This window comes from Polypterus senegalus, chromosome 16 (genome assembly GCF_016835505.1).
Source record: "Polypterus senegalus isolate Bchr_013 chromosome 16, ASM1683550v1, whole genome shotgun sequence".
Classification (NCBI taxonomy): domain Eukaryota; kingdom Metazoa; phylum Chordata; class Cladistia; order Polypteriformes; family Polypteridae; genus Polypterus; species Polypterus senegalus.
This window is the reverse complement of record NC_053169.1, coordinates 19,221,786-19,249,457: the sequence shown is the minus strand read 5'-3', so window position 1 is coordinate 19,249,457 and position 27,672 is coordinate 19,221,786. Positions and strand designations below refer to the sequence as shown.

At 37.0% G+C, this 27,672-nt stretch overlaps 1 protein-coding gene across 1 annotated transcript in view; it reads left to right on the top strand.

Moving 5' to 3' along the window:
- Positions 1-5,588: 5,588 nt before the first annotated feature.
- ptk7b (protein tyrosine kinase 7b) overlaps positions 5,589-27,672 on the top strand; it is a 214,900-nt gene continuing 192,816 nt past the window's right edge. Inside the window, exon 1 of the mRNA XM_039739114.1 lies at positions 5,589-6,180. Coding sequence (XP_039595048.1) covers positions 6,042-6,180 — 139 coding nt within the window. The 5' untranslated portion in view covers positions 5,589-6,041. The remainder of the gene's footprint in view (positions 6,181-27,672) is intronic.

Below are 27,672 nucleotides of genomic sequence, written 5' to 3'. Positions count from 1 at the left end.
GTCTGTACTCGTTAAGTGAAGGAGCTTCTTTGGAACTGGAACAATACAGGATGATTTCTACAGCAGCACCTCTTTCTGGAGCTTTAGTGACTGAACTAGAGACGGAGGACACCACAAAGCTGGTCAGCACAGGCATCAAGAACCCGACAACTGACTCCTTTCAATTCCACAGCTTTTCCTGTGTGTAGCCTCCTCAGCTGTCTCCTCACTTAGTTGTCAGCCAATAATATTGGTCATAGAGGAACTCATCACTGTCCATACCAATTCAAGTGGTAGGAATTCTTGTTACAGGGGCAGCGGTCATTGGAAGGAGTCTTGTAAAGAGGGATTCACCCTCGGTACAGTATTAAAGCTTGGTACAGAACCTGAACTGTGTTGTCACCAAATGAGAACTGGATAGACCTCAGCATTAATGTTCAGAGTGCTCCATCTTTTGGAATGTGTTTTGTAAGGCATGTAGTAATGAAATACATTGCATTTGTCATTCCAAGAGATGGTTCATCACAAACATATTTAGTTATAAAATTCATTACTATAAATGTTTGTGATGTGCCATCAGTTGGAACAACAAACGCAGTGAGCATGTCTGTGTTACACGTAATTTGACGTGGGAGTCGTAAAAGCAGTGCTGATGTTTGTGATACACCATCTGTTGGAATGACAAATGCAATGCATTTTATTACTACAACCGTTTGTGGTATGCCATCTGTTGGAATGACAGAAACATAGCAACACAATATCCTTTTATTAAGGTGGATATGAAATGACAAATGAAAGGCACTCTAAGTGTAGTGTTTGCTTACTGTCTGGTATACAGCTGATCTGTCTTTTTATAGACTGATAAAATGCACGGTCCGATTAATATAGCCATCTACCTAGACAATGAAGACCTACCACCATTATCTATACATACAGTAGCTACAGTAAGTGGTCAGGTAAAAGTAGGGGGGCAGCTTAAATATAGTATGTTTTCAGTTTTTGTCATAGAATAGAATAATCTAATTAGCCATTTACCACCTGGCACTGCTGGTACAAATACCTCACCATCCTCTTAGCCAGCAAAGACTGGGCACCATCAGTGTTATATACAGTAGTTACACAATGTGGCAAACACCATGCACTACAGGTACAGTATGGGTATACCATAGTGAATGGGCTGAATGGCCTGCTCTTCACAGATGTTCTAATGTAAGTAAATTCTAATATATTCGAGCAAAAAAACTGAATAATCTGCTTCTGTTAATGACAAACAGACGCCATTATTTCAATATAGTCATACTCCTGACACAGGAGCTGGGTAATCTGTGTAGTCACAAATATCTGCCACTTTTAATTCCATATAATTAAACAGCATGACAAAGAATGGACATTACTGGTACACAAGCCTAACAACATCGGCTCAGTATTGTCACACGGCTGGCACCATAGCTGTATGATCTGCTAAGCCAACCGAGATTTGGCACTTTTAGTCTCATATACTGCACTTTCATAGCCTGGTAAAGAATGGGCGCTACTAGTACAGTCTTACTATATGCTCTGGAACAGAAACAATTCTCTGACAACCTGGCACACCATGATTTCACTTATAGTCACACACCTGGCACAACAACTGCACTTTCAATCGGGCCATCATAGACTTGCCAGAATACTTTTGAAACCAACAGAAAACACTACTGGCACAGTCTTTATTATATAGCCTGGCTTGGCTGATGGGACCATCAATTCAACACAGTCATGCATCTGGCACCACAACTGAGCTGTCTGCTTAACTGGTGCTTTCAATTCCACATAGCTCTGGCAAAAGAAGACACACAAACACTGCTGGTACAGAAATGGGCTCATCTTCTCATGTGACCCTGACTGGCATAGAACATGAGCTATCATTGGGCTAGCTAGCAGGCTAAGACCTGGCACTGCTACTTATAGACTTGCTATCAACATTTATGCAGACTCACATAAAAAAAAACCCAAAATAATGTGTTCCACCAGTCTGTGTTTGGCAGCATCAGTTCAGTGAAGTCTGACATCTGGCACAGTAGCTGAACCATCTGTTTAACCATTAAAGGCTGGGTACCTTCAGTACTGATAAACTATTATTATAGCATTAGTAGGACAGCTGATGAAACATCTGCTTTCCCAAGATCCCTTGGTACAGTGTGGTGGAAAGACTGACACGTTTCCATTGTGATTGATAGATATGAAAGGCACTATATAATAGTGATAGATATGAAAATCACTAATAAAAGCACTACATAATGATAAATATGGAAAATTATATGAAAAGTACTAAATAGTAGATATAAAAGGTACTGTATAATGATACTTATAGAAAGCCCTATTTAATAGATTTGAGAGGCATTATGCTGTATAATAAATACATGATATGAAAAGCATATGCTTAATAAATTTAAAAGGCATTGTATAATTATAGCTATTGAAAAAACTATATAATGGATGTGAAAGTCACTATATATAATAGTGATAGATCTGAAAAACACTAATTAAAGGCATTATATAATGATAATTATGGAAAGCACTATATAATAAATACATATGAAAAGTGCTAAGTAAAAAATATAAAAGGTACTATTAATATATAGGTATAATGAGAGTTATGGAAGGCACTATATAATAAATGTGAATGGCACTATATAATAAATAGTTATGAAAGGCGCATAAATAATAGATTTAAAAGGCACTGTATAATAGATAAACAGATAGATATGAAAAGTACTCAATAATAAATAGATATAAAACCTGGTAATAGGACGTGGACTGCCCAGAGGTTTTTTTCCTCCAGGGGTGCTGCTATCTGCAGTATTTGTTCTCCTGTCCTCCATTGTCAACTGGCCATAGTTTAACAATTAATTAATGGACAGATACTATCAGTTTTCATTCATGTTAATCCGTTTCTACTTTGTTTTCTTTGTATTTTAATACACCCATGTCTTTATGAGTACTCCTTCTGTATTTAACATTTTTTTTAATTTACACTTGTATTTTACCTGAGAAACTGTCACAGTGCTCTGCACCTGCACTCAGTGAACAGTACTATATGAAAAGAAACTGAACTGAATATAAAATTCACTGTATGATGTTATTTATGGAAAGCGCTATAAACTATATGTGAAAGGCACTACATCAGGCAGATATAAAAGCCATCGTTTTATTTATAACAGACGTCAAGTGATACCTTGGACAAATTATGAGTTACAGTAGTACCTGCGGCCATCAGGTCTTCTGGTCCTTTCAACATCAGACATCTTCAACCAAGCGACCCAACCTGGAATTATCAGTTACTGGCTTGTGTAGTCAGGTGCCATGACTACAAATCGCCCAACCTAATCCACAGCCATCTTGATTCTTTCTCTGCTGCCTTCATTGTTTCCCTGACGGCCATCCTTCTGCTTGGATGGATAATGCCTAAGAGGCCAAAGGCCTTGCACAGAGACGGACCTACAAAGCTTCTTCAGTCCACTTTTATGGACGCACACTGTGCATGGCACCTTGTCTACAGCACTCCTTCAACAAGTCTATATAAAAGACTCTTTTTTCTATACAAAAACTGAACTCCAGGCACAATGCAGTGTTCATCATCTGCCTAATACCACCATGGTGGCATCATTATGCTATGGGGTGCAGGAACAGGCAGACTGGTCAGAATTGAAGGAAGGATGAATGCAACGAAACACAGAGAGCTCCTTCAAGAAAACCTCATCCAAAGTGCACGTGACCTCAGACTGGAGCAACCGTTCACCTTTCAGTGTGACAATGACCCAAAGAATACAGCCAAGACAGCATTAGAGTGGCTTTGGGACAAGTCTCTGAGTGTCCTCGAGTGGCCCTGTGGAGAGATCTATAGATGGCGGTTTACAGACACTTCCCATTCACAGGAAAAATGGGATGAACTGCTGATATCCAGGTATGGAAAGCTTGTAGAGACTTACCCAAGAACACTTGAAACTGGAATCACTGCCAAAAGGGCTTCAACAAAGTACTGAATTAAGGGTCTGAATATTGACATGAATCAGAGATTTCAGTTTTTAATGTTTAATCAATTTGCAGACTTTACTGAAAGCATGTTTTCACTTTGTTGATATTGTGTGTAAAATGGCAAATGTGTCCATTTAAAATGAAATATACAATGCAATAAAGTGTGCAGAAAGTGAAGGGGTACCTTTCATATCCATTGTACATAGTGCTTTCCACAACTATCATTATAAAGTACCTTTTTGTATTATATAGTTCATTTTATATCTTATAGTGGCACAGTGGTAGTGCTGCTGCCTCGCAGTTAGGAAACCCGGGTTCGCTTCCTGGGTCCTCCCAGTGTGGAGTTTGCATGTTCTCCTCGTGTCTGTGTGGGTTACCTCTGGGCGCTCCGGTTTCCTCCCACAGTCCAAAGACATGCAGGTTAGGTGGATTGGTGATTCTAAATTGGCCCTAGTGTGTGTGTGTGTCCTGCGGTGGGTTGGCACCCTGCCTGGGATTGGTTCCTGCCTTGTGCCCTGTGTTGGCTGGGATTGGCTCCAGCAGACCCCTGTGACCCTGTGTTCGGATTCAGCGGATTGGAAAATTGATGGATTTTATATCTCTCTGGTTTAGTGACTTTCACATCAGTTATAGCACTAGATTATTGATGGTGCCAAAGGTAATTGTTGAGGCCATCTGTAGCACCATAGCCTGGACCAAGCACCTGTGACTAGCCATGCAGGGCATGATCTTGGTCAGGGCAGGAGTAAAGTCCAAGTCTCAGTTAAGAGCAGCGTCTGACTGGGAGTTCAAGGTGGACCTGAGGAAACACCTCTGACTCCTGGAGGACACTGAAGAGACCACTCCAAGACATTGTGCTGTTCTCAAAAATATCAAGGCAGGTGCTCATGCTGGAGCTCACAGTTCCTTTGTGTGGAGCGACTGAGAAGAGTCATTGAGAAGAAGAAAGCCAAGCAAATAAGAGTGGGTGGCATGCACTGTGTGTGCCACTTGAATTGGGCAGGTCAGTCTCTGTGCAAGACCTTTAGCCTCCTAGACATTATCTGTTAACGGCAGAAGAAAGGCCTTCAGGAAAACATCAGAGGTACCAAAGAAAGACACTGCATCAGACATATATAAAAGGCCCTGGCTCCAGATAAAAATGGCAAGGGCGGGGGGCACCTGAAATACTAAGGAGGGCGTGAAGTGATAAATTCCCAAAAAGTCCAACATGTTAAAGTATACTAGCCAACGTTTTATCCCAGGTAAATGGCCGTGCGTGAGCTAGACAGATTATTTTTTATTTAATATTTGGAAAAAGCTAATGTGGTTCTTTGTGGGTGAAGGCGGGTGAACTGTATAATGGACTGATGCCCAGTCCAGGTTTGAATATTGCTTTGTGCCAAGGTGGCTGGGATGCCCTTTGCCACCCTTCGATCCTCTTAAATAAATTAGACTGATTTGACCGTCGATCGGGAGTTGGACGGCGATTTACAGCACACCGTCTGTTGAGCAAACTGGACGCCTGGGGGCAGCACTGTGCGCGAGACCTTTTTTTTTTTCCTCGTTCTTCAACAAGTCCCAAAAAAAGTCTCTCCTGGAAACAGGAAGCGGTTACGGCGGCAGCTGCAAAGACTCGGGGGAGATAGAGAGAGAGAGGCGGTGTGGAGCGGAGGTGAGCTCGAGCGCCGTACTGTGCGCTGTTTTCTGGGACTCTGATTTTTCTCGGGAGGCGTAGTGAACTGGAGAAAGGGAGGGACGAGGAAGCAAAGTGAAGGAGAGAGCAACAGGAGTAGAGGCAACGAAATGGTGTAGAAAAAAAAGTTCACCTTTCGGTGGAGTCTGGCCGGGATTGGCGTCGGGAAGAGAAAGAAAGAGAGAGACACAGAGAAGGGGGCATCTTCAGCTTTCGGGCGCTGGAGCCACAGTCGGAGGGACTCGCTTTCCACCCCCATTTTTCTTTTTTTTTTAATTGCTTTGGAGTGGAGTGGCTCCCTGCACTCTCCCCTTATTTATTGTTTGTTACCTTTTTACTTTTTTTGTGTCGCGCGGAAGAGGACTCTGTTCTTATGGGGCTGTCGACAGCGGCGGTGAGGATCTTTTCCTCCTCTTCCTCAGCGGCGACGACGACAACAGCGACGCGCCGGGTCCACTTCAGCCAACGTTCAGCCTCGGCATTGCTCGCCATCGGCTTTTTCTGCAGCCAAGGTAAGATACGGGGAGCCGCATATGAGGGCGAGAGTTTCCGGCACGCGTACGCGTTCAGGTCCCGAGGAGAGCGCGTAAGAAAGCCGGGGGAAGAGCGTTGTGAGCCGCGGCGGCGCCTACCGACACCACACGCATGCACACCTCACTCGTATTCATTCACACGTCCCCCTGAAACCACTTCCAGCCGGTGATGTCACGTTTTTTTCTTTTTAATGGTAAAACAGAGCCGGATCGTCCGATGTGCATTGTAGATGTTCGCTGGCTTCAAATTCCCGGGCAATTTGCGAGTTCCATCGAGTGTCTCGCGAGTCCCCCTTTAAACCCCCGGCTTCAGCCATCGTGTCCACCGAGTGCGCGCAGCGGGGATTTACTTCAAGGATCGAATTGTCTCCTGGAAAGTTGAAAGTAAACACAAATAACAATGAGGGGCTCCTTCTCCCATGAGTTCTTATTAACGAAAAGCTTTCTTGGCACCGTGGAACGACTTTTCATGTAGTGATGCTTGTTTAGGATTTGCGCCATTTGCGTTGTTTCAAATGACCGAACTTGCTGTTCGACTGAACATTAAACATCGCGCCTTGTAACTGCATTTTCAGAACTCCGTGGAGAACTGGTAGGTTATGGAGACCTGTGCCGTGATGGCAGCCAAGAAATCTGTACGTGTTTTATTACAGTTTCTAAGATGTAAAACAATAAGCGTGTATGAAATCGGATCACACCCTGGTGCTGTCTCTGGCGGAATAGGACATTTGTTTTACATGATATATTTAATAAGAATCTCTGACAACTTTTACATTTTTACTGCAGTATTTACTGTAGTATACAGTGGTGTGTATAATGGGTTTACGGCTTAATGCCTGATTTGCCCATTTTCCATTTTAAACCCTGGCTAAGCATCTGAGTATAGATAGATACATATTATACAGAATATAGCAAATATAAATATGTTCTGTGTGTGTATTTGTGTACGTATATAATATATAAAAAATATATATACACACATACATACAGATGTGCTGGTGGGCTAAAGTAGGTTTACAGTTGTATGTGAAACACAGAGTTAACTCTTGTATTATTATTTGCCCTTATTATAATTAAAGTGTGTTTGAGTGTAGAGATCATAACCTGCATGTCCCTTTACTTATGAATAACTGCAAACCTACTTTTGCCTGCCCCTATATATACAGAATATATATGTGTGTGTATGTATACTTACACTCTATATAATTAGATTTTGTTGTATGATGTGTGTGTGTGTGCTTTTGTGTATATACTTGCATACATGCAAAGAAAGGGTTATTGTTATTATTTGGACTACCCCTTTGTTCAAGGCTACTTACAACATCTGAGATACAGATACTTACATTTCTTTTATTTTTCCAAATGGAGCATAAGCAGGTGAAGTGACTTGCTTGTCGTCACATATTGTCAGTAATGGGATTTGAACCCACAACCTCAGGGGCTTTAAGCCTTAACCACACTGTCTGCGTGAATGTCAGTCCTTGAAGAGGCATCCTGTAGGCAGGGCTCACTATATGGAGATTACAGTAAAAGGGTTGGATAAAAAGATGCCAATGCCTGTAGACATGAATCTAAATTATTGATGTGTATAAATATAGAGATGAAGCAATGTCTGTATTGTGTATACACATATGGAACACATGGAAATCAAGATATTACAAGAAGTAAAGACATATGAATATACATATACAGATGTCGATGCGCAAGGTAACACAGGGTACATTACTTTTGCTGTACATGTATATATATTTTTACATCTGTACCACATACAATTGAAGCAACATGCTTAGGAACACAAAATGTGGAAGAAGTGGGATTTGAACCAGTGGCTACCCGAGTTAAAAGTCCAATGCTGTAATGACTGTGCCATACAGCATATATTGAGTCTTATCTATGAGTTAAACTGACAATATTCGGCTCAAGGCTAATAATTATTCATTTATACATTCATTCATTAGGCTGCTGCTCCCTGTTTGCAGAGATTACTGTATTCATAGGTCAGAGAGGAATGCCAATATGGATAAAACATATATATTGAAAAACACATTGGTAGTTGTAGGTATGGATGGATAGCACTTTATCAAGATGACTGCAGGTACTTACAGTATCTCTATCTGGATATAAAGATAGAGAAATAGACTGCAAAAACTGTAGAGAAAAAAAAATGAAACCGCAGTTACTCAATGGAAAAGGCAAAATTTTCCTTAACAGCATTTCTTAAAATAAGCTAAGGAAGTTTGTCTACAAATTTCAATGAAATTTAAAATAAGGAAAACAAAATTTAATGGATTGATATAAACACTTTTCACATGCTTAGACTTCAGTTTTTGTTGTGAATACGCTCTGAATATTGCATGTACAGTATGTGTATGCATGCATACAGTATCTGTCTATAATGTGTGTGTGTGTGTGTATATATATATATATATATATATATATATATATATATATATATATATATATATATATAAAAGAGCGAGAGGTTTTGTGTTTATAATAAGTGTATATGTATGTGTGTGTGTGTGTGTATATATATATATATATATATATAATAGCGAGAGGTTTTGTGTTTGTGTAATAAGTGTATATGTATGTGTGTGTGTATATATATATATATATATATATATATATAAAATAGCGAGAGGTTTTGTGTTTGTGATAAGTGTGTGTGTGTGTATAAATCTATCTCTATCTCTATATCTCTCTCTCTCTCTATAGATATATATATAGATATATATTTTATGAATCCCAGTATATGTGTGTATCCATTAAATGTATTATGTCCTTGTATATACACAGGGAGAGAGTAATTGTTATCCCACAGTATCTATATTTGCATATAGATACAAATAATGAAATTTGTGTTTTTACCACTAATGTATCGGTAATGATGTAAAACATACTGGTTTAAGTGGTGATGGAATTTATTGAAAAAAGCTGAAACCAAAATGTAGATATACAGATGGCGTTATTAGTATTCTATACTTTGAGGGAGGTGCTACACATACTGTATAGAAACAGGCAGATTGAGACACATTAATGAATGAAAATAGTACAGAAAATATTTTAAACAGAAAGGGTGTTTTAATATATTTTTTGTTTGCTATGTATGTGTTTCATATATATATATAAATTAAATATACAGGTACAGTACATTAACATGACTTTCATTGTTCTTTTCTATCCAGCACATTCGGTTATTTTATTTTTTTTTTTCTTGTGTGAAAGGAGTTTGCAGATCTGGACATTAGTAGGTAATATTTGAAAGATAGAAGCAGCATCACATACCACTTGTTATTAAAATTCCTGTCTAGCATTTTTATGACTCATACAGTATATAGCTCACTGATTAGCCAGCCACTGTTCTGGTGGCTAAGAAGTAGTGCCTGAAGCCATAAGGTTGAAGGTTCAAATCTCACCCTGGGCCCAGTGACCCTGACCGTTGACCCAAGCGAGTTGCATAATCAGCTTGAGCTTCAGATGTAGGAGTTTGTGTTTGAAGAAGGTCTGCTGTAATCATCTTTGCTGTGGAAGTGTCAATAGAAAATAAAAGTTGACTAAGAGCATTTTTCTTCCTTTCAGTATTATGCCCCACAGTTTGCACCTGCACTGTAATGTTTTTTATTTCCTCGTTGAACTAGAATTAGTACTTGCATGTACTTTTATTGCAGGTATCTCTTTTCCATTGTTCAGAAAAACCTGAATATCATTGAGAAGGATTACTTAAGATATAAAAGTTGTTTCACCTTTTATAGTAAATTAGGTTCTCGCAAAGTTTTCAATTCCCTTTTAATTAACATTTTCTTGTGTATTTAGAGATGACTTCTTGATTCACTACTTCTTTTTTTTTTTCTCAACTGCTAAATTTTAATTATGACATTATTTAGTGAAGGATCTGAGGAGGTAAGATTCTTGAGTTGAGCGGCACATTTCTTCTAGTTTTTACATATAAAATAAAACCAGTGCATGCACAGTATGTGTTTGTTGGTTTAGTGCGTGTTTGAACCTCAGGTGTTAGTCTCTTTGGTGACTCTTGACATACTTGGTGTATTGCTTGGTCATATTCGCATGTACAGAAGCGTTTCAGAGAGATTAGATAAAACTATACTGTTGACCTAATGATTCATGGTTTTTGTCCCATTATAAATAAATCATAATTCCTCCCTGGACTTTAATTCTTTACTTAGAAGTCAGTCTCTGAATAATCCAGATTGTACAGAGTCCAGTAGCCTATGACTTTGTTTCCACATTCCAATTTTAGTTGCTGTTGTATATTTATGTTGTTAATCTTTTACATTTCCTAAGGACAACAGAAAATGCTTTCCTGAAGCATGAGATCAATAACTGTAGGAGTGTGCAGATTTCATGAACTTTTAAATGGAGCGACAGAACAGCTCACAGCAAGTCTCCAAGAGCTTTAATGCTGAAAGGTGTTATTTTAAAAATGTTAATCCAAAAATGACTTTGGCTGATTTTTTTCACAACGCTTTAGAGGGGTGTCAAGGTTAATGTAGAAGCCCCCTCAATTATCTTACATCCTAACAACCATCTTGAGTCTCATGTGTACCAAATTGTAATTTTTGTATGCTTCATACTTATTAGTACGTTTTTGTATTTTATCATTAGTATTTTAGGGGAGTTTTTTTTTTTGTAATTTACATATGGAACATTTTCATCAATGGATCAATCAATCCTGTGAATCACCACAGTAACCTACTAGACTTCATGAAACTGAAGACAGATACAAAGTGAATACAATTTTAGCATATTAGAAAATCTATTCAGTTTATTCTTATATAGTGCATTTCATACTGACGACCTCAGAGTTTGGCACCTGTGTATAATAATAAAAACGTTAACAGAAAATGCAGTGCAACCTAAATAAATAAATACATTTAGACGTACTGTACATGCATACTTGCATCTTCATGTTAATACATTTTTATACTTTCTAACTTTCATGTTTCTAAGGATATTATTGACGATTAATTTTATGAAGCTGAGGCCAGCAAGTATTGTAGCAGGGGGACCCCAGTTGATGCAGTTTGGGGAGGAAGAAAACCTCTAGAACCCAGGGACCAGTGCAACAGTTAGTGTTAGTGAATTATTACAGTCTTCAGATGGCCTGAGACTATGTTCTCTGCCTTTGGTCTGTTTCTTTCATTTTACATGGTTATTCTGCTTTTATTTTCTATTGAAGGATATACATACTGTAAGTGCAGAAACACCATTCTAAATTCAGTTCAGGATCATGTTGGCCACAGGGTACTCCAGAAACACTGCACTGGGTCTGTCTCTAGTCCCACTCATGCACACATCCATACATAACCAGGGAGGTAATTTGGAGTTTCCATTGAACCTGTCCTGCATGTCTTTGGAGTACGGGTGGAAAAGTAAAGTACTTGGAGGAAGACCACGCAGACATAGAGGAGGGAATAGGCAAGCTCACATGGATGGTGTCGGAGCACGGGAATCAGTGAGGCTACCTACCGTGCCATTGTCCCTACTACATACATAATAGAACCTTTAAATCCTTTTAGATCACCTGTCACGCCCTAGGCTTGCATTTTACACAAATCTTTCAAATATAATAGAATTACACTAATGCATTTTAATATGTATATAAGATAATTTAAACTAATGCTTTTTGCGTTTGGTAATAATCGCACATCTGGTCTTGTTTGAGTTTCCAGGTTCTCTAGATGATACAGGTGAAAAAATAGGAATCTGCTCTTATTTTAAAACGTTATGTAAATTATTTTAATCGTGTTTTTTGGTGTTTAAGGTGTTGCACTAAATCCACAAAGCAATCTTTGCTGCTACCAGAGCGCTGATTGTAAAATATTAAATATTTACACTTTCTTTATATATATATATATATATATATATATATATATATATATATATATATATATACACACTGTATATATATAAATATATGACTGACTGAAAGGCTTTGCTTGGGATCAAAAATTTCAAAAGCAAAATTTTACAAATATTTGTTTAAATGTCACTGTGAACTTTTTAAAAGAGGTAACCTTTTTTTTTTTTTTTTGCTCAGTCAATGTGGACTTTCCTTAAAGAATGTTTTGGTGGAATATCCTCGGTCTTCCAAATCCAGGGCTAATTTCTTTTTTATTTTTTTTGGTGCTTAGAACTGTTTGGATGGGCCCTAGCCCTCAAAAGACCCTAGGATTTCATTAAACATGTTCAAAAGCAAACAGATGAGTAGATGTTTAGTGTTATCTTTTATTAATCTGTTCAGACATACAAAAGAGTATTTTAACTTGTTTTAAAACAATGTTTGTGTAATAGAAAGAACATTTTACACTGACAATATTTTGTATGGATGCAGGCTAAGGTTACTCCCATGTATATTTTATTTACCTTTTTGTCAGTACTATCTCAGAAGTATTTAAATAAAGGGTTGCTTATATATACTATATGTATATATTTGCTGTGTATCACAATTTCCTTTTTATTATACTGTAGTGGATAAGTATGCTCCTATATAACACCACTGAATTTTGTGCAGTTATTTGTTTTTCCTGCATCAGTGATATGACACAACTAAACTAAAATGAACTGCAGTTGGTGCTCAGTTTAGCAGAAGGCATTTAGTGACTTTAGCTCTTACTCTGTTGGCTTTGTTTAGTTTATTCCTGGTTATATTGTTCAGTTTCATCTATCTAGTTATTTGGATGTACTGTATAGACTTAAAACATGCTGATTAATTAGATGTAGCAATATGTTATTGATTTCACCAAAAAAAATCATAGTCTGCATTTTCTTTCTCTAGGTAAATTCTACATTTTACCTCTACATTAGGATTCTGTTATGCTTATGCATATCTTATAAGAGCCCTGCAGTGTTACATATTGCTTGTCAGGAAATGCTATCCTTGATATTTCTTTTTTAAGGTGACATTAGAGAGCACATATTGATGTGCAGCCAGTAAGAAGTAAGAGTGAAGAAGCATCAGGCCGCACATTCATTTGACATCTACAGTATATCTGTCCACTCGTGTGCCGCTTGAAGATGAAACAAACTGTTGCTGTAGTCTACACGTTTGATTCAGATATTGCTTCCTAAACCAGTCTGCAGACCCCTTTACCTTAAGTCTTCAGACAGCTTTTATTCTCGTTCATATTCTCAATCTGCACATTGCTCATCTTCATTTCTTTGTAGTTTGGTTTTGTCACAATTAGAATGATGAATTGAGCTTCTCCCTCTTAATTGAGGTTAATATAATTGTTGAAATATAATTGTGATTATTATAAACATTAAGAATTCCTACTAAAAATGGTTTTCTCAACGTCATTTATCTGCATATAATATGGACACATAGTGATTGAGGGATAATGTTATTTTTTAAACTGTTTTAGGTCACTTGTGTGTTTCAGTTGAATTGTGTCTTTAATATGTTTTGCTTCATTAGGTAAAGATTGAGTTTTTCTGAAATAAAGGCTTAATGATCTTTACACACTAAATATTTTAAGCGCAATGATGATGTTTTATTAAAATTAATAGGTTTTATGTAATATTGAGGGAATACCAAATAAAGAGCAATGTTTGCATTAAGTATTAAATGTTTTATACTTGACGAGACCTGTTATGTTACCGTAGATTGGAAATCTGAGTGGTTTCTCAAAACTTGTGTATTATTTAAACTTCAAGCGTTTCAGGAATATTGCTGACCTATTGGCATTCCATTTTGAATACAAATTCAGTTTTTAAATTTAGCTTGCTTGTGTATTCAAAGCACCATCTCCAGTTACTTTACAGATGCATTGTGCAATTGTTAATAGAGTGCGTATCATTTTTTACTATTGAAGCACATGCATGTTAAGCCATTTGATAAAGGTCACATGGTAAATTTGTTTGTGGGAATTCAATCAGTTGCCTTTTAGTTTAATGTTGAATTCCTTAGTACACAAGACTACTAGTGTAATGTAGTTATAAATCTGTTTAATGGTAACCTATCATGACACAGTACTACCTGAAGTTCACATTCTACCGTTATACTAATTAAATACTTAAAAAATTGCATGTTTTAAAAAAAATTAAATACATACAAATTTAGAACATTTTTATTAGAACATATAATTCAGCCCGACAATCTTGCCAGACCTATCCCCTTAGATTCTGCTACATAAATTAAGATTAATTTCCCTTCCCATGGAATACTGCTTTTCTGTTGCACTGGTGTGACACAAAGTTGTGAAAGAAATCTGTTTGCCAGTGAACATTTGCAGCAAATTCTGCTTGGTCTTCACAGATTTTTAACACTGCATGTGGTATATTTAAATTACACTGTATACATATTCATTAATTCATCAGTTTTCTCAGCAACTTGGGGAGGAAGTTGGGAACAATCTCTAAACAGACTCTTACTCATTTCGTTCAGAGCTGTCGAATGACCCAATGTATAATTTTCAGGTGTGAATGGAGATCTGAGAAAATGCATGCAGAGTTGAGAAGAAAATCATAAACACCACATGGTTATTGTCTAGACAGAGAAGCAAATTCAGATCTTTGGAGCGTTGAGACAACTTAATCATCATGGTACCCCTTGTGTGTGTGTTTTAAGTTTCCTTTAATATTCAGTTAATGTCTGATGTAGCTTTTTGCGCACTTCAGCGAAAAATTACAGCATCTGACCCTTTGGAGCAAAAGCAGCAGCATAAGTGATCCATTGTTTGACAAGATCTGATGTCTTGGTCATTTGACTGCTGTAAGACCATCAAAATGAAAAATTCCCAAGTTTAGTATTCCTTTATTGCTACACAGATGTTCTGTACTTTTTGTGTTCAACATATTCATAGTTTGTCTTAAATATCTACTACCTGTGTATTACATTTGAATTTTTATGAGCAGTAGAGCTATGGAGCAAGTAAGCAGCAGTTGTTTCTTGATTGCTTTCTTTCGTTCTTTCATTTAGCAAGTATGGGAAGTTTCTCCTCCTGTGAGAGTATTTGAAGTTTCAAAGTGCTCGTTGCTTCCCATTGACCAGGATTAGTTTGCCTTCTGATGGGAAGAATGTGGCTATGTGGGATTACGCAGGAAATTGCAATTTATTTGCAAGGTAGGCAAAAAATGCAAATGGTAGTTGCAGGCATTTTACAGCTCCTCCTGATTTAGTCACTTCACTGGTTACTGAAATGCTTTCTTCCATTCTTATGGTAATGACAGCTAGTGTGAAAAAAGTTCCCTCACACAGAGGCAAAAAAAGGGTCAGGCTTTTTGTGAACGTTCGACTTTCTCTCTCTCTCGCTCTGATTCTCTTATCGCACTGCCAGTTGTTTTAATTGAGCTGCCATTGCAGGCCCGCTGTTTGGATGGCTATCTTAACAAGACATCTTTAGGCTGTCATATAAACCTATCATCAAGCAATAAGACATAAATAATTGTACAGGTTGAGATAGTAATGGCTCCTCTTAGGAAATCTTTGACAAATCAGAAATTTTTGAGTGTGTGTGAGTTCTTCTGAACAAGCCGGACGCCATCCTGTACCACGACAGCCTCCATATAAACATACTGGACTGCACTGTTTCAAATAGTGCCGAGCACAGTCATGCATTCCTTAAAAAGAAACTCATAAAATGCACACAGGCTGCTGTTTAATTTAAATGGCAGTGCTATGTGTATGTAGTCTAAACTGTTATATGTGGTTTGTTTGGGTCAGTATAATTCTTCAAAAGATTTTCCTAAATATTTATGGGATAGCGACAGGCTGTCCAAGCTTAAAAATGTAAAATTATGTTTTGGACACTGCTAATGTTTATGTGATTCTGTGCTTCTGCCTCTTAGACATCTGATTGATTTAAATAAAAGTGTAATATAATTATAATAATATTTAATAATTGTGATGTCCCTTACTAATACTATTTAACAGAGGAGTTATGAAAAATATGTTAATTAGGGTTTTTTATTGCTGTTATTTGTTTAAATTAATTACTGAGTTACATGCACATTTTAATGTCTGTTTAGACTACCTAGTGGATTTATGCCTATAAATATTGCACATTTTATCAATGTTACATGTTGAATCATTTGGTAACTTAATAACATCTTGTTACAGTTGTAAATATGTGTAAGCCTTGTGAGGTTTCACTTAGTGAAGGCTGCTATATAAGCACTCCAATTTCTACTTTATTTTCGAGGTTATGCCTTTGTCCTGATAAGTGTTTTAAGTGTTTTCCCCTACAGGTCCTGTTTTTAAAGCAAAGTTTTTAAATCCCGTTCTTGTAACAGTGCAGTTTGTGTGTGTTTTGTCTGTTCGGGATCCAAGATATGACATAGAAATAATGCTTCTGTCCATTTTCTGAACGTGTTTTCTAATTTCAGAGTTGATAGATGGCCAGAGTCTGTCCCAGTAACATTGTGCATAAGGCAGAAAGTAACCGTGAATAGGTTTATCAGGCACTTTCATGCTCACATAAAGTTGATGCTAGTTTTAAGAAACTTGACTTTTAAAACTGTAAATGAAAACAAATGACTTCCATATGACTGCTTTCCTAACGGCTACTTTCTTGTTTGTCTCCCATTAGCATTGGGTAAAAATAGACATGATCAGTGGTGAGTGCCCAGACACACACAAAGCTGAAATAAATTCTGTAACGTGGTTAAGAAAAAAACCTCGGTTTATGTGCACAGGTATGCATCTGGAGTTTCTCCAACGTCATTAAATCACACAAAAAAAGGTTTAAATGCCATCTTTGGCTGCCATGAATCCAAAACAAGCATGAAGCCTATGATAATTTTCTTGTGTTTAATAAAAATGTTTAGTCCTTTTTGTTCTGTGAAGTAAGTAACATCCATTGCCTTTTTACGCACCCCAACCTGAGCCACTAATGATTTGTGGTACAAACAATAGCTGCTTGTATCACTTAATCACACAGTTTTAAAGTATAATTTATATATTTGTAAAGTCAAAATTTTTTCATCACAAACATGCTATATATGCATCTGCTATGCAGAATTGTGTTCTCAACTTAAGTACTTTCTAGAAATTTTAAAAAAATATCTTGCCCTCTCTGGCACTTAACAATGGACACTATGTGGCATGAAGGAAAAGCTTAAAAACTAAGCAAATTTAGTGATTTAATATTTTAGAAACCTGGTTTCTGCGAATAACCAGGTTATTAAGACACATGTAAAAATGACTCTTGCAGAGAAGGAGTTTGACGTAAAAACGTACAATTCATAAGCATTGTCTAATGAAAATCAAGTACCTACAGCATACTAGAAACTAAGATCTGTCTCTTCCATTTACAGTAGTCCTCTTCTTTCCTGTTTAGCACAGAGGATCATAGACATTTTTTGTAGAAGACACTCGGCTGAAATTACTAGTTACGTCTATTTGCAGTGCAAAAACACATTGTGTCCTGACTAGGAAAAATGTACTTGTCTGTTAAGTGTAAAGGCCTGAACTACAAGAAGCACAAAGGAATCATGAGTGGATTTCCCTCATGATAAATTAAATTGTAGCCTTTGTCAGTGTTTTGGAAACGTTTTACATATTGGATACCTGATTGAAATTTGGCTTGGTGCCCTTCTCAGTCTCACATTGTACCGATGTTTTGATTTTGTCATCTTTTATACCACTCTTGTTTCATTGATTAATTAGTAGCTATTAACAAAAGAGTCTGTGTTGTATTGTATGTATAAATGGAGCAGTCGTTTCAGTAGTAGTAAGACTTCTTTGAAGTGGGAGTCTTTTAGTGTGGCTTATTAATTACCTGCCTGTATCTTTTTAGCACATCCCTCTCGTGTGCTTGAGGCAACGAGATTTTTTCCATTGGTTAATTCCAAATACAGGAGAAAAGAGGCCTGCACCACATCCAGCTAATAAAGAGACACAAACTTGGAGAAATTGTAGATCCAATCCTGATGTACCTCTCTGCTCTGTGCAGTACCCTAACCTACCCAACCACTGCGTCTCATTTTGGTAACTTTCCCACATGTCAGTAAAAGATTGCTGTGGTTTTCTTCTTAACGGCCCTGCTTTCATCTGTTGTGGTTTGAGCATTTAGTTGTCTCCTGTCATGTCTATTTTAACTCCTGAGCAGTCAATAACCTTACTGTCATATGTGTGGACTGGCATTTACAAGATTTTGCATTATCATTTTCACTGAGATGGCTTTAAGGGGAGCTTTTGGCCCTTTTATGTCCACCCCCCGTATGTCTTTAAGGTAACAATGTAGAGCTGCTTGAATAGCCATGTTGGTCAGGTCTTCTCATGGAAGTTTTTGGTTGCTTTGGCTTATCTCTATGGCCCAGTGGCCAAGTAGGTGTACTAGATATGATAAAATTGCAAGATATGATCCCATTGTGTCTTGCAGCTTATGAGAATGTTCATCTCCTAAGCAAAAAGTAATGAAAGTGGGGAAAGAAACATAAATATTGTGTGTATGTGATGATAATTGTCACAACTAGGCTTTTACTTTTCCCAGATGATCTAAGAAAGACCAATGATTTGCTACCTCGTGTTCCTGTTCTCAGCATATGCTCTCTAATTTCTCTTGCTTTTTCTTTTCTTTAGTTGCTCTGTTGACTCAGCACCTTTTTGTTTCACTTTCATTTCTTTTCATTTCTATGTGTGAGCCATTCACATACAGGGCAACATTATGAGTTTAATCTTGAAAGCAAATATTATCTACATGGCTGGAATATTCCATTCCTGACTTCATAAGCTTGACCTGTCTACCAGACCAGATTTATTTATTTTTTTTATCCTCTGTGATACAGTTCATGATTTTGCTATTACACATTGCTTTATATCAACATCTTTTAAATTGCAGGCAGGGTTTAACCTCTCTGGGATCTCTGTTTTATAGAAAAAGCAGATGCTAACTCTCTAGTGTAATTCGTATGCATTTTCAAGTCAGGATCGTCTGTAGCTAAGCCCATTCAAGCAATTCTGGGTATACTCACTCATACTTGGCCAATGTAGAGCTCTCAGTTATTCTAACATGCTTGTTCTTGGGGATATGTAATGTAAAGGCAGTACTTGAACAAAAATCCACAGTGACACGGGAAGAATATGTTAACTTCATACAGTAATACATTTTACCTATCCAAAAAACCACACATTTTGAAACCTGCCTTTTATAAAGGGTTGTGGGTGAGAAGTAGCGCACCAAGAGCCTATCTAGGCAATACATAGCACAAGGCAGGAACCAACCCTTGAAAAGTGTTTATCAATTTGATATTATGTATGCCCTTACACAAGGTCATAATCAGATTATTTTGTGTACGTGTGAAAAAATTATGTCTGTGCTTTATATGCAGATGTTTTCTGAAACAATGATCTGATGTTTAATTACAAAATAACAATCAGTCCAGCATTGAAAGGTCACTTTGGGCCAAAATGCAGCCATCTGCTTTACAATAGAAATACAAGTTTTGAATTAGAAAGCAGTAAAACATGTTGCATAGAGCTCAACCTTAAGAGGCTTAAAGAAATATACATCTTAAAGTAATCTTTATGCATTTCTTTTAGACCATAGCAATCAGACATCCCCATAACCCCACCTAAATCTTATCTCACTTTCTCTTAAACGATTTAGTAATGTTAAATGTTTTTGTTTATTTTTATATATCACGCACAATAAAAATCATTTCATATAAACATACTACAAAATGAAATGTGCACTGTGCAGATGCAGAGATATGCAGTAATAAGAGTATTGGGGCATCTAATAGTAGTAATGTGCGTTAATGCTAAGTACATTAAGCCAAGGCCAGCTGGCAACATAGGACAGGAAACAAAATTCCAGTGTACACAGACTCCAGAAAAAATAAAACTCTGGCGCCCAGAATCATTAAGAAACACCACATCCAAGTCTCTCTGACCGAGGCCAACCAGTTGCACAGCTTTTCACTGGGCATTTGGCACAGCACTATGGTGGTCATGATTTTGGTGGAATGTGACAGTCAGACAAAGCTTTATTTTAATACTTGCAAAGCAGTCCCATCACAATCCACAATCCATCAAATAGTGCTGATGTGTCACTTAAAAGGGTGATTGGGCAGATCCAAGCAACTATTGGCCAGTAAGCTTAATGTGCATCACAGATAAATTAACGGAAGGAATTAGTAAGGAAAAAATTGAGCAGCACATGGCAAGAACATGCGTTTTACTGATCAGTCAGCATGGGTTCAGAAGAGGAAGGCCATGTTTTACTAACATGCTGCAATTCTATGAGGGAGCAACAAAACGACAGGACCAGAGTTGTCCATATGATATTATTTGTTTTGACTTTCAGAATACATTTGATAAGATGCTGCATGAGAGGTTGGGAATCAAATTAAAAGAAGTGGGAGTTCAGGGTGTGATGTGTAGTGCAAAGTTGGCTGAAACATCAAAGCTGATCCCCAGGCTCCCAGACCTGAGAATAAATGCCACTGGGTTTTGGACTCTCAAACAGACACCCCCTGCATGTTTGAACTGGCAACATCACCTCCTCCATGGTAATCCTCAATACAGATACCCCGCAGGGTAGTGTATTGAGTCTATTTCTTACCTTTTAATGTGTAGTCAAATGCAGCTCGAATGTCGTCATTAAATTTGCTGACTATGCCACCATTTTTGACCTGATTTTCAATAATGATTAGGTGGCTCTCCCTCAATGTCATCATAACCAGTGAGCTGGTCATAAACTGTAAGAGACCCACCATGTAGTGTACATCACAGAAGATGATGTGGAAAGAGACATCTGCTTTTATGTTCCTTAACCATCTCTGGAAATCTGATATGGGCATAACACAACTTGGCCTTCATCCAGAAGGCTAGCCAACACTTGAGACATTTAATTTATTTCCTTAGATATTTGAGGAAAGCTAGGATGTACCCATCTGTTTCTAGATGCTTCTGCAGATGCGCAGTGAATTTTAAACTCACTGGCTACCAAACATCATGGCATGGGACCTGTTTAGCTCAGAACTCCAAAGCACTGGACAAAGCGATGAAGTTGGCAGAGAATATTACTGCAGTATATAATGTAAGACATATGCTACAAGCTGCTTTAAGAAGTATTAATAAAGACCTTAGCTTTTCTACGCAATCATTGTTGCTCCTTCCTGCATTCTGGCAAATAATGCATTATCAGTAGCACTTATACAGCTAGATTCAGAAAGAGTATTAAATTCATTGATTTGAAAGCTTCCTCAGGTGCCACTCAGACTATGTGTGTGTATATTTAAAGATATGTGTGCATGTATCTATGTGTATATATATATATGTGTGTGTGTGATATATATATCTATATATATATATATATCTATATATATATATCTTCATGCACTTAACAGTAACCTTGAATATATGGTATATATTGTACACTGTTAATTTTTAATTTAAAAATAATATACCCAAACCATAGTACATTAAACATATAATGTAATGGTTTATGACAAATATTTCAGGATTAAAGCCATTTTTTAAGCTAAATACCCATTAGAAAATGTATCTTTCACATCGGAATTTTTCCTTTTTTAAATTTTTATGGAACTTTGCCTTAAACTGCATCCTAATGCTGTTCTTTTGGGCGCTTTGGGATTATTTGCATTGGCTCAGTTTGACCTCTTTGTTTATAACACTGAAGCAGATCATATCTGGAAACAGTTTTTCTTTTATTTGTGTGAGAGGAGCCAGAGGTATTTGCCATTAATAGTGATACAAGTTGGGAACCAGCTTTCGATGAAGGAATCTATTCCTTGGAGTTGTTTGAGGCCAATTTAGAGTTGTACACCCACTAAGGACAGCCTGTGCTTGGACTATAAGAAGAAGCTTTAATAAACACGAAGAAAAACTTTGCAAAGTAGTCATCACAATGTAAAATCAACGTGTAATCAAGAAACATCAGATCCCACTGTACCGCCCATATAACTCAACACACCCCTCCTTAACGGTTTCCCTTTAGAGAAACCGCTGAAGCATGGCATCTTTTAAAGGGCTGAAGCCGAGATGCCAAGAGTCATTGAGAATGTGTAAAGTTCCAAGAGTTCTCAAATTGCATGTCACAGAAAGCCATTTTATTTGACACCATGGTATGTTTTGTCATAGCTACATATTTTTGAATTACATAACAGAAATCTTGACGCACTCTGGCCATTTACCCCTTACTTAGCTTGTCGTCTTCTTTTCATCAAACTTTTTTTTTTTTTAGAATATAATGAAGTCGATTTGAAGGTCTCAAAAGTTCCAGACAGCTTAGTAAATAATTCCACATATGTGTGTCTCTTTGTGAAAAAATACAATAAAACCGAAGAGTACATCAGGTGGGTATAGCTAAAGGTAAAATCATAGCGGGGTGTAAGGTGATGATTATTGAAATTTGTTGAGATTTTACTTATTCTTCAAATACAAAATACTATACTTGTCAGCCAAAAAGGAATATAGATAACCAGTAAGTTTTAATAAAATTTTTATTTTTGGTTTTCCCATGAAAGATGGTGCATTTGAAAATGTCTAGCCTTTCCATTGATCTTAATGTTTTAGAAAAAACAAAAATATTTGTCATCCCACCAGATCTGTGTCACTTGAAGAATCTCTGAACTTGGCTTGAAGTACTTTGCTTTTATAATGCAATAGTGTACTAGGCAAAGTTTTAATGACTAATATGGTTTAAATTCCAAAAAGAGAAGCTATAGCATATCATGTGCCAGATTTTGCATGTCTCCCCACATACATTAACATAAAGATGGACGTAACATTGATATCATATGCCTAATTAGGAAAGTAATCAATCCCAAGTTTCATAAAGGTATGCTTTATATACCAACTGTCATTGTGGCATTTCTGAAAATATTTCTGTGGTGGCAGCAGTGCTTACATTAAGATGATAAATCAATCTGGCTGCTTTCCTGCATTCTGGAACATGATTATTAAGGAAGAGGAAGTCAGAGAGCTGTTAATATTTCATAAAATTGTTGAAGCTGTCTGTTGACAGCTTGACGATGCACATCCTCTTAGTATTTAACTACAGACTTGCACTTTCCCTTTAATCAATTTAAGGTTTTGTGAATGGAAATCCTAGTAAAAGAACAAAATCAGCTAGCTAATAAAATGTAATAGCCTATTTGTGACACTCTGCTACACAAACATTTCCCAGTACTTGCTGTTTGGTTAACTGAGGAGGGGAAAAAAACATTTCCTCATTGAAGCTCATTGGAAGTTTTCTTGAAGCTTAACTGACTTTTTCATCAGTTTTGTTTGGCAGACTAATGCATAATCCCTTTTCAGTCTGATTTGATCTCTTATACATATTTTATTTAGTACGTTTGTTCTGCATTACAGTACATTTAGAGCAGTGGTTCTCAAAGTGTGGTCCTGGTGCATGTGTTAGTTGGTCCAAGGGTTGACCTTGTCAACTTTCTTAGAAGGTGTTTCTAAAGCCACATGACACCGCACTAAGAAACAGAGTGCCAGGTCTGACTTTCTTGCAGGAGATGATTCATTTTACACCACTCTTTCTCACTCTCATCCTGTATGGTTGTAGTGATTGCTTCATCTCTATCTCCTTTGACGTTTCTTCAAACTTGCAGCCTTCTGTCCCTTTCAGCCTAACTCCTTCACTATATGGTACACACTCTCTCTCTCTCTCTCTCTCTCTCTTTTTTAAATATTTTTATTAAATCTGCCTTGACATCCACCTCAAGGATCAACCCTTGGTAACAGCAATCCCTTAATTCCATGCAGATGTTGGCACACTCTGCTTATGATATATTATACTTTGTGCAATAACACCATCTTCAAGGCTTTGTTATGGATCATCTGGATGTCTGGGACTTTGAAATGTAAACCCAGCAAGTCTGAATGATAGACTTTGTACTACAGACAGACCCAAGAGAAGACACCAGGTGAGAGGTGGAGACTGAGGGTGAAAAGAAGTAAAAGGAGCCAGCATGGTAGGTCATGGGGTAGATAGCAGTATAAGAATTAGCTTGAAGCATAGAAAGAGACAGAGGAGCAGTTTGAGTTTTGACAGAGTTCTGCTCTGGCTGGGTTGTCTTTCTTGGGGCACCTTCCAAAGGCATGATAGTGGCAGTAGTAGGTACACTTACATTAAGAAGGCTTTTTATATTTAAAAACCCCTTTAAGGGCTACTAATTCAATACCCATCATGTGTGCCATCTCTTCTTCTTTGCACCTTGGAATGGTAATTATTTTTCATGTGAGTACATCTAGAAAAGGAATGTAATAATTGTAATGTGGAATTTATTTGAATGAGTTGCTTTTGCCCAAAGGTAGTCCTCCATATCTGTGACTAGGACAAAGTAGTGCTTGGTCCAGAACACTTTTTAGAACCACTAATCTATACCAATTATTTCAAGTTTTGGTGTCTTGTCAGTTTTGAGTTGCAGATAACACCTGGACTAAAAAAACCCTAATTTACGATCTAATGACACAGAGCTATTTTGCTCAGCCTATGATGAATGACATACTGTAAGTTAGATTTGCGACAGATCCTTTGGCTTAGATGTTTATCTTATCCCAAAGACATACCAGCTTTGGCTATTGGTGACACTAAGACCCCATCCATGCTGCTTTATTTTCACTTAAAAAGGCAGACATTAGTCTTTGCTTCAGCCATTTGTCCACACTACCCCAGCGTTTTCAACCCCTGAAAATGAAGACTTTTCAAAACACTCTCCAGAGCTGTAAACTTCTGATAATGCAGATGAAAGCAGTTTTTTTCTAAAATGCAGACCTTATTTGCACTCAGATTTGTCCGGGCTTATTGATTAGCTCATCCCTGATTGGATCCTGCTCATTATGATGTCTCATTCCTTGAGTGACCATCCTTCACAGAAGAAAAACACATTCCAACATAGTGGACATCGATGAGTTGCTTCCCGTGGTGCTTGTTGTGTTGCTTAGCTTTAGAAAGTAGCAGAATGATTTTTTTTTTTTTTTAAATAAAAGTTCCTTTTCTTTTTACATCCTTAATTCACAAAATGTTATTTTTTTTCTGACCTTTTGGAAATAACCTTGTATTTTATTCTTTTCCACACTGGGATTGGCATCATAGCTATGAATCGCTGTCGATGGGTTAGATTTCTTTGTTGTAGATTATTGGATATGTTGTTGGTGTGTATTTAAAATAATGTGTGAAATGTATAATAGGCGTTGTGAACATTTCTATAGTGTTTAATTCTGTAACTATTGATGCCCAATGCATCTCCTCACAGAGATCTCAGTAATTCATAGTACAGTTACGCTGTATTATGTGCGCCAAGTCCTGTTTTTCTGTACGTGTTCATGTTGTCTGAGTAGTGAAACGGTGCATAATGACTCCTTGGAGACATCTTCCAAAATAAAATCAAGCAGATCTGAATTACTGGCACAAGCATGCCTTACCATCCCCACCCCCAGATCAAAGTGAAGCGTGAAGGAAGACAGAGCGCAGAATGCATTCTTTTGTGTTCTGTCAGTCGCCCTGATCAATAAACAATTATCCTTGTTCTGTTTATACCTTCCTTGAAATCTGTGCAAGGTAAAGGTAAAACAATACTCCTCTGTTGTTGGCTTTTTGTTTTTAACTTGGTGGTTGTTTTTAAGAATGAAATCCTGTCCCTAAAAACTTCTTTGAACTTTTGGCTGGGCTTCAGCCCAGGCCTGTGGTGCATAATTAAGTCCATGATCTCTTGCTTATTTCTATTTTTGTAATTTTATGACGCCATTTAGTTAGTTGTCAGACAGTCATTGTAGCCAAACTTTGCTAGGTGTCCCCCTCTTGATTTACACAATTATGTCTATATATATATTGCCTTGTTAAATAAATGTATCTTTTTTTTTTTTTTTAAATAACTGAATTTTATTAAAGGGTAGGCAATCTGACGCACAGAGAAAAATAACACATACATAATCGCACAACAGTGAGATTATCTCTATTTATCAATGTTACCCAAAACAATAATAAAAGGGAAAGTTAATACATGGAAATTGCATGGAACAGTGAACTGTAAAATGTATGTCATTTTTTTTAAATTTGTATTCATTATTGTAAGCGCATGGGACAACTGATTCTACTTTTTACACCTTCAGTGTAAGGTATGTTCTCAATTTCAAACAGATATTGAGTGTGTGGATTAGAGCTGACTTATTTGGGGTTGACAATTTACACTGTAACCACTAATAGTATTGGCAAAATGAACAATTCCTCCATTTTCCATTCTTACATTTCCTGAAACTGTATAATTTTGATTAAAGGTCATAAGCCACTAGCACCCATCCTGAAAGTAGTACATGCCTACTCTAGACTAGGATTGTGCCTAGGCTGTTTTTCTCATTTGAATCGCAAAATAAAAAATACCCAAAGTAAGCAGTGATTCCAGTACCTGTGTCATTTGTGGCACAGGTTGAGTTACTATTGTGGCCACATTTTAATTTAAATACACGGTTTAAAAGCATTTTTATTTGCAAACATTGTGATTATTTTGTTTGAAGAAACTGCATTTTTTTATTTAAACTGTGCATCACGTCTCTACCAACAGGCCTATAGAATATGCAGAAGTGAAAGGTACAATTTTTAAATAAAAAAAAAAAAAATCAATTTAAGCAAATGCTCCAATGCAAATGATAACCTTTAAATAAATAAAGATCTGTCTATCATTTTATTTGTCCCCAGGGGGAAATTTGGCTTTTCACAGGCATTCTGTAAATAAATAATTAATAGATAAATATACATGCTCATTATGGTCTGAACACACACCAGAGTGACTAAAAAGGAAGAAAACTTCTGACTTGACTGTCATGGTCCCAGTAAGGCATTATACAGGCATATTGCTATTGGTTTAAAGGAACCCCAAGTTAGACGCACATTTCTTGACACACTTCTGCTGAATAATTTGTTGACTGAAAGCCCTCAGTGTTAGTGTTTCAGAGTGGGGATTTAAAAAAAAAAAAAAACTAAGTATGGTGAGGCCAGTGATGAAGAAGCGAAAGGCATTAACACATCGGGACGATTGTGTTTCAAGTTTGTCCGCAAATTGCGCTCTTATTTAACAATTTAATGACTGTCTTTTTCGAACAATGTCAGAAAATAGGTATTGTTTAAATTTCTTTACTCTTCATTTTCAGTTGATTTGAAACTAAAATAAGTTCAAACTGCAGAATTTGCATTTGTCTTTGTAATATTAAATTTTTTTGATCTTTCTTAATAAAGGTCACTTACAGGACAGCCTCTCTCAACCCGCAAGCAAGCAACTGTGACTTAGGCTAGACGCTCTCCACTTTTTGCTAAGAAGAAAGTTACAAAATGAAATCAATTTTTGGAGCTTTGGTTCCTCCAGGTAGTGTCAGAGATGCCTCTAGCTTGATTAATATAGTAATTTTATATCTTTGCACATTTTTTTAAAATTAACATTGTAATCAATACTGTTTGACTACATTTTAGAAATTTAATGTGCTCTGATTTATTGGTCAAATTTTGCTATCCAACCAAAAAAAAAATCACAATTTAC